Source organism: Bombina bombina, chromosome 1 (assembly GCF_027579735.1).
Source record: "Bombina bombina isolate aBomBom1 chromosome 1, aBomBom1.pri, whole genome shotgun sequence".
Lineage (NCBI taxonomy): Eukaryota > Metazoa > Chordata > Amphibia > Anura > Bombinatoridae > Bombina > Bombina bombina.
The window spans coordinates 1498104335-1498121564 of NC_069499.1; the positions used below are offsets into that span (position 1 = coordinate 1498104335).

The 17230-nt window shown below is 37.9% G+C and overlaps 1 protein-coding gene across 1 annotated transcript in view; it reads left to right on the top strand.

Annotated features, from left to right (window-relative positions):
- The window catches only part of RGS9 (regulator of G protein signaling 9), a 474238-nt gene that overhangs the window by 343577 nt on the left and 113431 nt on the right, over positions 1–17230 (top strand). Inside the window, 2 exon segments of the mRNA XM_053707768.1 lie at positions 8545–8660; positions 14222–14309. Of these exon segments, the coding sequence (XP_053563743.1) occupies positions 8545–8660; positions 14222–14309 (204 nt within the window).

Consider the following 17230-nt stretch of genomic DNA (forward strand, 5'->3'; position numbering starts at 1 on the left):
ATGCATATAGGTGAGCCAACAACATGAGGCGTATATGTGCAGGCACCAATCAGCAGCTCTCGAGCCTACCTAGGTATGCTTTTCAACAAGGGATAGCAAGTGAACAAAACAAATTAGATAAATGAAGTACATTTGGAAGTTGTTTAAAATTGCATGTTCTATCTGAATCATGAAAGAAAAAAAAATGTGATTCATGTCCCTTTAAGAATAATGTAAATGCTAGATTTATAAGAATCTTTTTAAAGATCCTTAATCCGATGACTGTCTTGTAAACAAGAGGTTTAAATGTCTTTAAAAAACCTAGCAAAATTAAGTTGCAAAAAGTACATTTATTCCAAAGTAAAAATAAACCAAATATAATGAAAATTCTGCACTTTCCCAACTAATTTTTGAATGTGTGCTTAAAGGTACACTCTAGTCAAAATTAAACTTTCATGATTCAGATAGGGCATGCAATTTTAAACAACTTTCCAATTTACTTTTATCTTAAAATTTGCTTTAATCTCTTGGTATTCTTAGTTGAAAGCTAAACCTAGGTAGGCTCATATGTTAATTTCTCTTATCTCTGTGCATTTTGACAGTTTTTCACGCTAGGCAGTGCTTATTCGTGTGTGTCATATAGATAACATTGAGCTCACTCCTATGGCGTTATTTATGAGTTAGTACTGATGGGCGAAAACGCAAGTCTGTCAAAAGAACTGAAATAAAGGGGCAGTCTGCAGAGGCTTAGATACAAGCTAATCAAAGAGGTAAATGTATATTAATATAACTGCGTTGGTTATGCAAAACTGGGGAATGGGTATTAAAGGGATTATCTATCTTTTTAAACAATACAAATTCTGGAGTGGACTGTCCCTTTAAACATCATTGGTAAAGATGTGTCATATTTTCCTACTTGTGTTTAATGCACAAGGGTTTGAGTTTTACATTCTCATTAAAGGGGCACAAAATTTTAAATTAAACTTTTATTGTGCATATAGACCATGCAAATGTAAAAAACTATTCTCAAATTTACTATGCTCTCTTGGTGTTCTCTGTTGAAAATCCTACTTGGATAGTACTCAGGAGCTAGCTGGTGATTACTGGCTACACACACACCTGTCTCTTGTCATTGCCTCAACAGATGTGTTTAGATAGCTCCCAGAAGTGCATTGCTGCTCTAGAGCTAACTGAAACTACGTATTTAACCCCTTTGCAGGTTAATCGCTCATCTTATGAGTTATGTGTTGTGCATTTTAGCACAACCTGAGACTTGAAGTTAATCGTTAGTGCTAGAATTAATGTATAACATGTAAAACTTAACAGATATTACACTAATATATATATATATATATATATATATATATATATATACATACACATACACACACACATATTGATATTAAAGGGATATGAAACCCAAATCTTTTCTTTTGTGACTCAGACAGAGTGCACTATTTAAAAAAAGTTTCCAATGTACTTCTATTATCAAACTTGCTTCATTCCTGTGCTATTCTGTGTTGAAGAGATACCTAGATAGGCATCTGGAGCACTACATGGTAGGGAATAGTGCTATTGCATTGTCTTCTTATCATGCATTTGTTGATTATGCAAACCTACTGTATTGACTGGTCCTTTAAAGGGACACTAAACCCAACTTTTTCTTCCATGATTCAGATAGAGCATGCAATTTTAAGCAACTTTCTAGATTACTCCTATTATCAAAAAACTTTCCGTTCTCTTGCTATCTTTATTTGAAAAGCAAGAATGTAAGCTTAGGAGCCAGTCTATTTTTGGTTCAGCACCTAGGTTGCGCTTGCTGATTAGTGGCTAAATGTAACCACCAATCAGAAAGTGCTATCAAGGGTTCTGAACCAAAAATGGGCCGTCTCCTTAGCTTAGATTCCTGCTTTTTTCAAATATAGATAGCAAAAGAACAAAGAAAAATTGATAATAGGAGTAAATTGGAAAGTTGCTTAAAATTGCATGCTCTATCTGAATCATAAAAGAAAAAATGTGGGGGTAGTATCCCTTTAAGTTTTGAAAGAATGCCAGAGAGTGCTTCCTGCTTTGTTAAAGGGACACTGAACCCAATTTTTTTTCTTTCGTGATTCAGATAGAGCATGCAATTTCTCCAACATAGGTGTGTCCGGTCCACGGCGTCATCCTTACTTGTGGGATATTCTCTTCCCCAACAGGAAATGGCAAAGAGCCCAGCAAAGCTGGTCACATGATCCCTCCTAGGCTCCGCCTTCCCCAGTCATTCTCTTTGCCGTTGCACAGGCAACATCTCCACGGAGATGGCTTAGAGTTTTTTGGTGTTTAAATGTAGTTTTTATTCTTCAATCAAGAGTTTGTTATTTTAAAATAGTGCTGGTATGTACTATTTACTCTGAAACAGAAAGAGATGAAGATTTCTGTTTGTAAGAGGAAAATGATTTTAGCAACCGTTACTAAAATCGATGGCTGTTTCCACACAGGACTGTTGAGAGGAATTAACTTCAGTTGGGGGAAACAGTGAGCAGACTTTTGCTGCTTGAGGTATGACACATTTCTAACAAGACTTGGTAATGCTGGAAGCTGTCATTTTCCCTATGGGATCCGGTAAGCCATTTTTATTAAATAAGAATAAAGGGCTTCACAAGGGCTTTAAAGACTGGTAGACATTTTTCTGGGCTAAAACGATTGATTTATAAGCATTTTTAATAGTTTATAGCTTTGAGGAGTTATTTTATTCTTGGGAATTATGTTAAAGAAACGGCAGGCACTGTATTGGACACCTTTTTCACTGGGGGCCTTCTCTAATCATAGGCAGAGCCTCATTTTCGCGCCACTAATGCGCAGTTGTTTTTGGGAAGCAAGGCATGCAGATGCATGTGTGAGGAGCTCAGATACATAGAAAAAGCTTTCTGAAGGCGTCATTTGGTATCGTATTCCCCTCTGGGCTTGGTTGGGTCTCAGCAAAGCAGATACCAGGGACTGTATAGGGGTTAAATATAAAAACGGCTCTGGTTCCGTTATTTTAAGAGTTAAAGCTTTCAAATTTGGTGTGCAATACTTTTAAGGCTTTAAGACACTGTGGTGAAATTTTGGTGAATTTTGAACAATTCCTTCATACCTTTTCACATATTCAGTAATAAAGTGTGTTCAGTTTAAAAATTAAAGTGACCGTAACGGTTTTATTTTAAAACGTTTTTTGTACTTTGTTATCAAGTTTATGCCTGTTTAACATGTCTGAACTATCAGATAGACTATGTTCTGTATGTGAGGAAGCCAAGGTTCCTTCTCATTTAAATAGATGTGATGTATGTGACAAACAATTTAGAGAAAATGATGCCCAAGATGATTCCTCAAGTGAGGGGAGTAAGCATGGTACTGCATCATCCCCTCCTTCGTCTACGCCAGTCTTGCCCACACAGGAGGCCCCTAGTACATCTAGTGCGCCAATACTCCTTACTATGCAACAATTAACGGCTGTAATGGATAATTCTATCAAAAACATTTTAGCCAAAATGCCCACTTATCAGCGAAAGCGCGACTGCTCTGTTTTAGAAAATACTGAAGAGCATGAGGACGCTGATGATAATGGTTCTGACATGCCCCTACACCAGTCTGAGGGGGCCAGGGAGGTTTTGTCTGAGGGAGAAATTTCAGATTCAGGGAAAATTTCTCAACAAGCTGAACCTGATGTGATTACATTCAAATTTAAATTGGAACATCTCCGCGCTCTGCTTAAGGAGGTGTTGTCTACTCTGGATGATTGTGACAATTTGGTCATTCCAGAGAAATTATGTAAGATGGACAAGTTCCTAGAGGTCCCGGGGCCCCCCGAAGCTTTTCCTATACCCAAGCGGGTGGCGGACATTGTAAACTAAGAATGGGAAAGGCCCGGCATACCTTTTGTCCCTCCCCCTATATTTAAGAAATTGTTTCCTATGGTCGACCCCAGAAAGGACTTATGGCAGACAGTCCCCAAGGTCGAGGGGGCGGTTTCTACTCTAAACAAACGCACTACTATCCCTATAGAAGATAGTTGTGCTTTCAAAGATCCTATGGATAAAAAATTAGAGGGTTTGCTTAAAAAGATGTTTGTTCAGCAAGGTTACCTTCTACAACCAATTTCATGCATTGTTCCTGTCACTACAGCAGCGTGTTTCTGGTTCGATGAACTAGAAAAGTCGCTCGATAAAGATTCTTCTTATGAGGAGATTATGGACAGAGTTCACGCTCTTAAATTGGCTAACTCTTTTACTTTAGACGCCACTTTGCAATTAGCTAGATTAGCGGCGAAAAATTCAGGGTTTGCTATTGTGGCGCGCAGAGCGCTTTGGCTAAAATCTTGGTCAGCGGATGCGTCTTCCAAGAACAAATTGCTTAACATACCTTTCAAGGGGAAAACGCTGTTTGGCCCTGACTTGAAAGAGATTATTTCAGATATCACTGGGGGTAAGGGCCACGCCCTTCCTCAGGATAGGTCTTTTAAGGCTAAAAATAAACCAAATTTTCGTCCCTTTCGCAGAAACGGACCAGCCTCAAGTTCTACATCCTCTAAGCAAGAGGGTAATACTTCTCAAACCAAGCCAGCCTGGAGGCCAATGCAAGGCTGGAACAAAGGTAAGCAGGCCAAGAAACCTGCCACTGCTACCAAGACAGCATGAGATGTTGGCCCCCGATCCGGGACCGGATCTGGTGGGGGGCAGACTTTCTCTCTTCGCTCAGGCTTGGGCAAGAGATGTGCTGGATCCTTGGGCGCTAGAAATAGTCTCCCAAGGTTATCTTCTGGAATTCAAGGAGCTACCCCCAAGGGGGAGGTTCCACAGGTCTCAATTGTCTTCAGACCACATAAAAAGACAGGCATTCTTACATTGTGTAGAAGACCTGTTAAAAATGGGAGTGATTCATCCGGTTCCATTAGGAGAACAAGGGATGGGATTCTACTCCAATCTGTTCATAGTTCCCAAAAAAGAGGGAACATTCAGACCAATCTTAGATCTCAAGATCCTAAACAAATTTCTCAAGATTCCATCGTTCAAAATGGAAACCATTCAGACAATTCTTCCTACCATCCAGGAAGGTCAATTCATGACCACGGTGGATTTAAAGGATGCGTATCTACATGTTCCTATCCACAAGGAACATCATCGGTTCCTAAGGTTCGCCTTTCTGGACAAGCATTACCAGTTTGTGGCACTTCCATTCGGATTAGCCACTGCTCCAAGAATTTTCACAAAGGTACTAGGGTCCCTTCTAGCGGTGCTAAGACCAAGGGGCATTGCAGTAGTACCTTACTTGGACGACATACTGATTCAAGCGTCGTCTCTACCACAAGCAAAGGCTCATACGGACATAGTCCTGGCCTTTCTCAGATCTCACGGGTGGAAAGTGAACGTAGAAAAAAGTTCTCTATCTCCGTCAACAAGAGTTCCCTTCTTGGGAACAATAATAGACTCCTTAGAAATGAGGATTTTTCTGACAGAGGCCAGAAAATCAAAACTTCTAAGCTCTTGTCAAGTACTTCATTCTGTTCTTCTTCCTTCCATAGCGCAGTGCATGGAAGTAATAGGTTTGATGGTCGCGGCAATGGACATAGTTCCTTTTGCGCGAATTCATCTAAGACCATTACAACTGTGCATGCTCAGTCAGTGGAATGGGGATTATACAGACTTGTCTCCGACGATACAAGTAGATCAGAGGACCAGAGATTCACTCCGTTGGTGGCTGACCCTGGACAACCTGTCACAAGGGATGAGCTTCCGCAGACCAGAGTGGGTCATTGTCACGACCGACGCCAGTCTGGTGGGCTGGGGCGCGGTCTGGGAACCCCTGAAAGCTCAGGGTCTTTGGTCTCGGGAAGAATCTCTTCTCCCGATAAATATTCTGGAACTGAGAGCGATATTCAATGCTCTCAAGGCTTGGCCTCAGCTAGCAAAGGCCGAATTCATACGGTTTCAATCAGACAACATGACGACTGTTGCGTATATCAACCATCAGGGGGGAACAAGGAGTTCCCTGGCGATGGAAGAAGTGACCAAAATAATTCAATGGGCGGAGACTCACTCCTGCCACTTGTCTGCAATCCACATCCCAGGAGTGGAAAATTGGGAAGCGGATTTTCTGAGTCGTCAGACATTTCATCCGGGGGAGTGGGAACTCCATCCGGAAATCTTTGCCCAAATAATTCAATTGTGGGGCATTCCAGACATGGATCTGATGGCGTCTCGTCAGAACTTCAAGGTTCCTTGCTACGGGTCCAGATCCAGGGATCCCAAGGCGACTCTAGTGGATGCACTAGTAGCACCTTGGAGCTTCAACCTAGCTTATGTGTTCCCACCGTTTCCTCTCATTCCCAGGCTGGTAGCCAGGATCAAACAGGAGAGGGTATCGGTGATCTTGATAGCTCCTGCGTGGCCACGCAGGACTTGGTATGCAGATCTGGTGAATATGTCATCGGCTCCACCATGGAAGCTACCTTTGAGACAGGACCTTCTTGTTCAAGGTCCGTTCGAACATCCGAATCTGGCCTCACTCCAACTGACTGCTTGGAGATTGAACGCTTGATTTTATCAAAGCGAGGGTTCTCAGATTCTGTCATTGATACTCTTGTTCAGGCCAGAAAGCCTGTAACTAGAAAAATCTACCATAAAATATGGAAAAAATATATCTGTTGGTGTGAATCTAAAGGATTCCCATGGAACAAGATAAAAATTCCTAAGATTCTATCCTTTCTTCAAGAAGGTTTGGAGAAAGGATTATCTGCAAGTTCTTTGAAGGGACAGATTTCTGCTTTATCTGTTTTACTTCACAAAAAGCTGGCGGCTGTGCCAGATGTTCAAGCTTTTGTTCAGGCTCTGGTTAGAATCAAGCCTGTTTACAAACCTTTGACTCCTCCTTGGAGTCTCAATTTAGTTCTTTCAGTTCTTCAGGGGGTTCCGTTTGAACCCCTACATTCCGTTGATATCAAGTTATTATCTTGGAAAGTTTTGTTTTTGGTTGCAATTTCTTCTGCTAGAAGAGTTTCAGAGTTATCTGCTCTGCAGTGTTCTCCTCCTTATCTGGTGTTCCATGCAGATAAGGTGGTTTTGCGTACTAAACCTGGTTTTCTTCCGAAAGTTGTTTCTAACAAAAATATTAACCAGGAGATAGTCGTGCCTTCTTTGTGTCCGAATCCAGTTTCAAAGAAGGAACGTTTGTTGCACAATTTGGATGTAGTTCGTGCTCTAAAATTCTATTTAGAGGCTACAAAGGATTTCAGACAAACATCTTCCTTGTTTGTTGTTTATTCTGGTAAAAGGAGAGGTCAAAAAGCAACTTCTACCTTTCTCTCTTTTTGGCTTAAAAGCATCATCAGATTGGCTTATGAGACTGCCGGACGGCAGCCTCCTGATAGAATCACAGCTCATTCCACTAGGGCCGTGGCTTCCACATGGGCCTTCAAGAACGAGGCTTCTGTTGATCAGATATGTAAGGCAGCGACTTGGTCTTCACTGCACACTTTTACCAAATTTTACAAATTTGATACTTTTGCTTCTTCTGAAGCTATTTTTGGGAGAAAGGTTTTGCAAGCCGTGGTGCCTTCCATCTAGGTGACCTGATTTGCTCCCTCCCATCATCCGTGTCCTAAAGCTTTGGTATTGGTTCCCACAAGTAAGGATGACGCTGTGGACCGGACACACCTATGTTGGAGAAAACAGAATTTATGTTTACCTGATAAATTACTTTCTCCAACGGTGTGTCCGGTCCACGGCCCGCCCTGGTTTTTTTAATCAGGTCTGATGATTTATTTTCTCTAACTACAGTCACCACGGTATCATATGATTTCTCCTATGCAAATATTCCTCCTTTACGTCGGTCGAATGACTGGGGAAGGCGGAGCCTAGGAGGGATCATGTGACCAGCTTTGCTGGGCTCTTTGCCATTTCCTGTTGGGGAATAGAATATCCCACAAGTAAGGATGACGCCGTGGACCGGACACACCGTTGGAGAAAGTAATTTATCAGGTAAACATAAATTCTGTTTTTAAGTAACTTTCTAATTTACTCCTATTACCATTCTTTCTTTGTTCTCTTGCTATCTTTATTTGAAAAAGAAGGCATCTAAGCTAAGGAGCCAACCAATTTTTGGTTTAGACCCTGGACAGCACTTGTTTATTGGTGGGTGAGTTTATCCACCAATCAGCAAGAACAACCCAGGTTGTTCACCAAAAATGGGCCGGCATCTAAACTTACATTCTTGCTTTTCAAATAAAGATACCAAGAGAATCAAGAACATTTGATAATAGGAGTAAATTAGAAAGTTGCTTAAAATTGCATGCTCTATCTCAATCACGAAATAAAAAATTTGGGTTCAGTTTCCCTTTAAATATTGTCTATTTTCTGAATGCACCTTGGGCGGTTGAAATACAATGTTACTGGGAGTGCTGGCCAATTGAATTATATATATACACACTCACTGGATTTGAAACAAAAATAATTGTATTTTGATCCTCAGTGATTGAAAAAATGAATATACACTGCTCAAGATTTGACTTTTTTCTACAATATTATTCTGCTTCTTGTTTTTTTTTAGTGTGGAAGTACCAACAAAGCTTCGTGTGGAGAGGTGGGCATTTAATTTCAGTGAGCTGATTCGGGATCCCAAGGGGAGGCAGAGTTTCCAGCTGTTCCTGAAAAAAGAATTCAGCGGTAGGATTACAGATCTCAGCCCCTGAGGTGCTTGAGGGGGAATGCGCAGACTAATGTGTTGCAAGGATGTTTGTTATCATACAGCAATATAATGGGCAACGGTTAAAGTCTTATAGGGACATAAAACTGAAAAAATAATGATCACCAATTATAATACCTATAAAAGTGATAGTAAACTGTACCATAACTGACTGGTGCCAAATGTTTCCTTTGTTAGTGTATAATCAAAATATATTTAGTTTTGTTTTTAATGTAATAATTTTCCTGCTGTCAATCAGGGTCGTTCCGCCTCCCCCTCCATGGATGTTTCAAGCACTGTGGTGACGTGACAGCAGTACCATCCGCTACAGTTTACTATGTCTAAACTACAAAGGTTTACAATGGCACTACTGTGGCAGTCCCCACAAATAATGAGTCAATTAGCGTCCTACTTGTTGCATTTAAATTTTGCCACAAGTGGGATAGATTATGTTTATGAACTGTGGGTTGGTGCTCTGCATTGATTAGAACTATAGCAAGAAAGAAGTGGATAGAAGATCCACTGACAGAATGCAGCTAGCACTCTATGCCTAGGCTGAAGAGGCGTGTGATCCGGATATTATTAAAACATAACTTTTATTAATTTGTTGATTAAAATACGCACAAACAAACATACATATATTAAAATAACCACTCTGTTGTGTATTTCTATATACAGGTGATGGCTGAATATTTTTAATATAGGCCTAAGGTATTGGATGCCATCACCTATAGAGATATATTAAATAAATAAGATTTAGTAAATTGGGGGACTCCTTCTCGTCACCTGTGATCAAATAAATGTAATGTGGGGAGACAGTGTTGACTTGCTAATAGTACGTAACTCCAATGTCTATTGCGATAATGCTCAGTCTAAATTCTCCTTCCCTTACATATATCTGTGGGTTCGTGTTATGGTGTACACAATGTCTTGCACAGTGGGTTTTATAAAGAAACCGATATTTGTTCTTGTAATAGGCTACAAATCATGATTGATCATTCTGGGAGTCTTTGAATACCTAGCCGTTAGACACCTTCAATAAAAATTGCTTATATTAGCGCCTGTACTGTTCAGTCAGAAGTGAATCTTGTGATCCAAACGTGTGTCCAGGCTAAATTAATGTAATATCTGGTGTTATATGATAGAGACAATCTGGACAATTTATATGTCAATTGTGCCTTTTCAATAAATGGTACTTAGTAATATGTTATCTCGTCCCTTACCAGGATTGCGGTATACGTCTTGTACCAATCTAATGTATCATCACCATCAATGTATTAATATCAGGATAGAAGAAATATTTTACGTAAGGGGAGAACCTCCATCCTTTAAGTTACATAGACAAAGAAAAGACATTGTTAGTAAACGGAATATCCCTAAACACATTGGAATGCACCACTGTGTTAGTATCAGGAGAGAATATTTTATTTAAGGGGAGAACTGCTAATTTTGAAGGCATATAGAAATAAATTCTACAGCCTACTTAACAGATAAAATAGTGATTAATATCTGATATACCCACTTCGATACACCAGCACTCCCTAAAGCGTAAGCACAACATAACATGAGGGTGTAACACTTTAACTATCGCAACTATAGCATTATATCTAGATATATATGTAAACTATTCAGAAATTTTCTGTTAAATGAACTCTATTTTCATATAGCTTTTCTGAAAGACTAAGTACTTAAGAAAATCAAACAGGATCTGTTATTAACACATCACTAAACAGCTAAAATCACAGGAGTGAAACTAACAGATTGACTCAGATTAATACCGCGATAGAAACTGAGATTGAAACTATCAGATAGTTACGGACAGAATACTGTGATCACATAAAACATAGTACACCTTTATTTTTGTGTCTCTTAGAATTATTAAAACACAAAAGGACCCTCCTATTGAGATATTGACATAATTAGCATATGTGAACTATTGATGTTAAATTTTACAAACGGCGTACACAAAGCATAGGGACCTTCTCCTTATCAGTACTAACCTAGTTAAGGAATAGTAGCATTGATGTACAACGTATAAACCTGTGTGCATAAACAGGACAATATTATATGATTGAGGAGTCTAGTAAATGTCCAATCGAATCAACTCTATGTAATAAAGATAAAAACTCATAACCTGTGTATATAAACAGGAATATAACATTAGATTGGTACAAGACGTATACCGCAATCCTGGTAAGGGACGAGATAACATATTACTAAGTACCATTTATTGAAAAGGCACAATTGACATATAAATTGTCCAGATTGTCTCTATCATATAACACCAGATATTACATTAATTTAGCCTGGACACACGTTTGGATCACAAGATTCACTTCTGACTGAACAGTACAGGCGCTAATATAAGCAATTTTTATTGAAGGTGTCTAACGGCTAGGTATTCAAAGACTCCCAGAATGATCAATCATGATTTGTAGCCTATTACAAGAACAAATATCGGTTTCTTTATAAAACCCACTGTGCAAGACATTGTGTACACCATAACACGAACCCACAGATATATGTAAGGGAAGGAGAATTTAGACTGAGCATTATCGTAATAGACATTGGAGTTACGTACTATTAGCAAGTCAACACTGTCTCCCCACATTACATTTATTTGATCACAGGTGACGAGAAGGAGTCCCCCAATTTACTAAATCTTATTTATTTAATATATCTCTATAGGTGATGGCATCCAATACCTTAGGCCTATATTAAAAATATTCAGCCATCACCTGTATATAGAAATACACAACAGAGTGGTTATTTTAATATATGTATGTTTGTTTGTGCGTATTTTAATCAACAAATTAATAAAAGTTACAGTTTACTATGTGTAGGGGGCTCCCATCCGCTTTACTCATTAGCATATGCGCGCACCTGTGCCCATTATGATTAGTGCATGAGCACTCGTCATAGAACTCACACTTCATAAAAATAAATAGAATAGTGAGAGTTAATTTTGTGCGATGATTGTAGAAATCATAGGTCTAATGTGATTAGCTAAACTACATCATCATTAAGAAGAATACTACGCATGCGTTTAAAGGGATAGGAAAGTCAAAATTAAATTTGCATGATTCAGAGTATGTAATTTTAAGACACTTTTAAATTCAATTCTATTTTAAAATTTGCTTCATTCTCTTGGTATCTCTTGTTGGAAAAAGAATACGCACATATCCTACTCTAGTGGGAGCTAGCTGCCGATTGGTGCTTGCAAACTTAAGTCTCTTGTGATTGACTAACTAGATGTGATCAGCTAGCTGCCAGTAGTGCAATGCTGTTCTTTCAGCAAAGGATATAAAGAAAATGAAGCAAATTTGACAATAGAAGTAAATTGGAAAGTTTAAAATTGTATAGTCTATTCAAATCATGAAAGAAAATGTTCCGGTTTTCAGTCCCTTTAAGTCTTTCCTATTCATTATAGCGAGTAGTATAACAACGCTGTGGATTGCAGTGTATGACGGGGGGAAAAAACGGCTGCATAAAGGGGGCTGGATGTGGAGCGCAACTTGCAATCACAAAGATGGTTGATGAAAACGCTATCCGACTTAAGTAACAATGAATAAAAAAAAGATTAGATGAATTTTGAGTAGCTCTACATATTAGGAGGAAGTTGTAGCTCTGTTAGTGGGTAGTGGCAGGCTTTTACTAGTATGAACACAAAATGTAGTTTTATTCAAGAATGGAATATTAATTCAAACAAATTCACAAAACAACTCTAATTCTCAACTATTAAAATTGACTCTTTTAGATGAAACAATGGGAAAAATGTCCCTTTAAGAAAGTTTAAGATATATTTAATTTGATTCTGTAAGGTTTTGGAACATATAAAATATGAGCTAGTCTCAAAATACCAATGAGATGTTACTCTCATTAGAGCAAACATCAGAATGTTGCAGTGTATTGAACTACCATTTTTTTATAGCTTTTTCATATTAAAGATACACTGTAAAAATTAGGAAGTACCTATCAGACAATGAGCATTGCTAGGAGGTGCATTGTTGATACTATATACTGTATTGGTGTCAATTTAAATTTATGTGTAACTGTTGCTCTTTCTTAGGAAATATAGAAATTTTTCAGTAAAGGTCTAAATGGAAAAATTGAGAGCTCTAAAAAAAAAAGGTCACCCCAGGATAAATAAATAGTTACATGAGGCTTTATCTTTCAACATTAAAGGCACATTAAGCATTAAATACATGATAGATAGAATGAGAAATTCAAATAAAAGATTAGTTTGAGAATAACATGTAGGTTTATTTTTTAAAGTTTCATTAGCTGTTTAGATATTTACAAAATAAGTGTAAAGTGTTAGTGTTTATAAAACAATGGGAGCTGCCATGTTGTAACTTAGGTTACCTTCTCTGCTGTGGCCAATTAGAGACTGTTATAAATAGGTCACTAGAGTGTGCAGCCAATGGCTGTGTGGCATATAACAGTGTTCTGCACTTCTATTTCTAACAGGAACTGAAAAGCTCAACATTTCAGAAAGGAATTACAGGAAAGGGGGACAAAATAAATAATGAAAATATAATGTAGTTATTTTTATATATACTATTTATCATTTTATATTACCATCTCAAAGTGTTTAATGTCCCTTTAATAATCCCCAGTATTCAGTTATCATTGTAACATACTGTATTTTAGTTTTGATTAAAAAGTATTTTTAATCATGAGTGAGTATCATAGGTTAATATTTATCTACTATCTGTATGTAAGGCCTGGCATTTTTCTTCTACCCTATTGGGTTTAAAGGGATATTAAGCAAAAACTTTTCAATCCCCTATATAATAATTAAGGAAAATAAAACATTGCAGTATATAATTATTTATTTTGCCTGATTTTGCTTTACAATACCTCTGAAAATTCCACTCCAGACAGTCTGGAGTGAATCAATTACTATAACATTTAACTAACTCTGCAACAGGCTACACAGTGATCATTTTGGTCCGATCACAAGCTAATTTACATCTACCTAAATGGCAAAGGCAGAGAGGATGCTGGGAGCATTCACTGCACTATGCTTTTTTAAAGGTATGTTTCCCCTTTGTTGGTAAAACCCTTGTAAATTGTATTAAAGGACCACTAAATACAATGTAATTTGTAAACTGACAAATTCACAATAAAAAGGCAACGCAATAGCACGTACTATGAATTTGAAATAAGCAGTAGAATATTTTATGTAAAATTCCAAAGTTAATCCAGTTTTCCCTTCCTCTGTAACATGTGATAGTCATTATAGCCAATCACAAAATGCATATACATATATACTGTGCACTTTAGCACATGCTCAGTAGAAGCTGGAGCCTCAGAAAGTGCATATAAAAATAATGTGCATGTTTTGATAATGACAGTATATTGGAAAGTTTTTTTTAAAAATTGCATGCTTTATTTGAATCATGAAACTTTAATTTTCACTTTAGTGGCCCTTTAACAAATTGACAGTGGGTAATCAGTTATCATGCTACTGTAGTTGTACCTGGCTGTTTAATTTCCTTTTAAATTTACTCCTAATTTTATTTAACCTCTATCTTAGGTGAGAACATGAGTTTCTGGGAGGCCTGTGAGGACCTGAAATATGGGGATCAGTCCAAGGTGAAGGAGAAAGCAGAGGAGATTTACAAGTAAGTATGAAGAGGTGAATTAAACGTCCCTGGCTTTTTACCATAGTGTGATTATAAGAGATCCTTATAGGTCTGTATGTCTAACAGCAGATCGGAAAACCCAATCCCAGGAAATACAGCACTCCTTACCCCACGTAAGGAATTAGGGATCCAGACCATATCACAGCTCCCTATAAGACTTCTGACATTGCTATACAGTCCTTATACACCGTATACACCTTATAAACCATAATTAATTATAGTACTGGGCTACATGAGGAACTCCAGTATTTGCGCACCCTCTGCTTAGCTCATTATAGGCTTAGCGCTCAAGGCGATATCTGAAATTAATTTTTCTGTGTGCTCCCATAGAAATTTATTATATGAGGGATTTAGCGCACACCCGCGCTATCCAACATGCAGATGATATTGCGCAGTAGACTATTGCTCAAGCGGTAAAACATAACTTTTGACTTATGAGCACAAAAGTAGAACTATTAATTGCGCTGCAGTGATATTAATGCACAAGTTCTAATATTTTTTGCTCCACTTGTAATCTAAAACAAGATGTTTAATTATGTCTAGTAAAACAACTGTACAATATACTTTCATTATACAACTGGTGGGTGGAGTTTAGCTTTTGGAAAACAATTGCAGCAAACAATGTGTTTTAAAAAAATAAAAATAATTATATTTACAATTGGCTATGTTATTCTATAACAAATGAAATGTCTTGTAATTACAAAGTTGTCTCTTTTAACCCTTTAACTGCGGGTGGCAACCATGTGTTGTCATCTGGGGGGGGGAGCGTTTCGGAGCAGATCACTCCCACTCTGCAGCTAAAGGCCTGTACGAAGGTGCCAAGGTCTCTGCATATGTCACTTTGCATGGACGTGCAGATGTCATCAACATAGAGACCAGGAAGTGGATAGAAGAACTTAAGGGATCTGGATGTGGGGGTTAAAGGGACACTGAACCCAAATTGTTTCTTTTGTGATTCAGATAGAGCATGCGATTTTAAGCAACTTTCTAATTTACTCCTATTATCAATTTTTCTTCGTTCTCTTGCAATCTTTATTTGAAAAAGAATACATCTAAGCTTTTCTTTGGTTCAGTACTCTGCACAGCACTTTTTTATTGGTGGATGAATTTATCCACCAATCAGCAAGGACAACCCAGGTTGTTCACCAAAAATGGGCCGGCATCTAAACTTACATTCTTGCATTTCAAATAAAGATAACAAGAGAATGAAGAAAATTTGATAATCAGAGTAAATTAGAAATTTGCTTAAAATGTCATGCTCTATCTGAATCACAAAAGAAAAAATGTAGGTTCAGTGTCCCTTTAAGCTTACTTAATCCGTAGAGACCCCTAAGGCCATTCTTTCCAAGACCAATCGCCTGCTCTTGCAACTGGAGGAGACTTCGGCAGGTAGAATGCACACGTTTAAAATAAAGTAAAACACACGACAGCCCATGAAAAAGGCCTAGAGACCCCTAAGATCCCTTATTTTAAAATGTAAAAGCCCCTCTATAGGTTTTAATAGCCAGGTGATCACTACAGTAATAGTGATAACCTTGTGTGAATAAATGTGCATTTATTAGAGTAAAGGCTCATGGGAGCCCCTATGTGCAGATCAATGTTATATAACTGTGCAGTCTTTGACCCAAATCCTATACTTGTTTATACTGATAAGCTTGTTGTAATAGAACGCAATGTTCGCGCAAACCACTATTTTGTAGGCCTTGGTTAGCCTTGTCTACTCCAGTAACCAGTCTGGATTGGCTCCAACAAATAAGGCAAGTGGTAGGAGGAGTTTGGCTATTGAAAAAACAATTGCAGTAAGTAAGATGGATACAAAACATTTTCAAATTCACCCAGTATGTTAGCTTATTTCCATAGGATGATTTAATGCAGTGCAATGGTTAGACTATAGTGGAGAGAGAATTGTGGGGCATCCTTTTTTCTCGCACCCAGGCAATGCATTATTAGTGCAGTTCAATGACCTGACCCTGCTTAAAGGGATATGTAACACTTTAAGATTGTAATACAAAAGGTTCTCTCTCTCTCTCTCTCTCTCTCTCTCTTCTCTCTTTTTTTCTCTCTTTTTTTTCTCTCTTTTTTTTCTCTCTTTTTTTTCTCTCTTTTTTTTCTCTCTTTTTTTTCTCTTTTTTGTTTTTCTCTCTTTTTTTTCTCTCTTTTTCCAATCATGTACAGTACTTGTTTTCTAAAATAATATGCATTTATAGAAATATATATGCATATGTCCCTTTAACAACTGGTATAGACAGTGTATCTCAATCTTTTTCTAGCAAGTAACCCTACAGGAAAAACATTTTGCCCTAAGTACCCCCAACAGCAAAACGTAAAACAAATAGGAGGCAATTGTGCATACCCCAGAATCTGTGCAAAAAATAATGAATGCACAAGCCAATGAGTACCTATTAGCAAAGCTCCAGGTATCCACAGACGTATATGTACCACAGAATGAGAAGCAAGAATATATTGCATTCCATTTTAGGATACTTAAGATGTATTTCATTCTCTTGGTATGCTTTCTTGAAAAGCATACCTAGGCTCAGAAGCTGGAAGCTAGTTGGGGATTGGTGGCTACACACATATGCCTCTTGTTATTGGCTCACCAGATGTGTTCAGTTTGGTTCATTGCTACTGTGAAGTTGACTTTAACCGGGGTTAAAACATAGTTATATGCAAGCAACAGTACACATTATAGTATATTCTATTGTTTTTACTACACATTTACCACTGGCATTTGTTCCAGCCTTTTCTTTGCATATGCAGAGCTACAAAAAAGTTACTTTGTCCCTTTTGCGGTTTAATATAAAGTTGCATTAATTGCATCCTTAATCAGCTGTGGTACTTGTGACTTCAAACTTAGGCGATGACCCAATAAAAGATATTAATAACTTGTTCATTTTCAT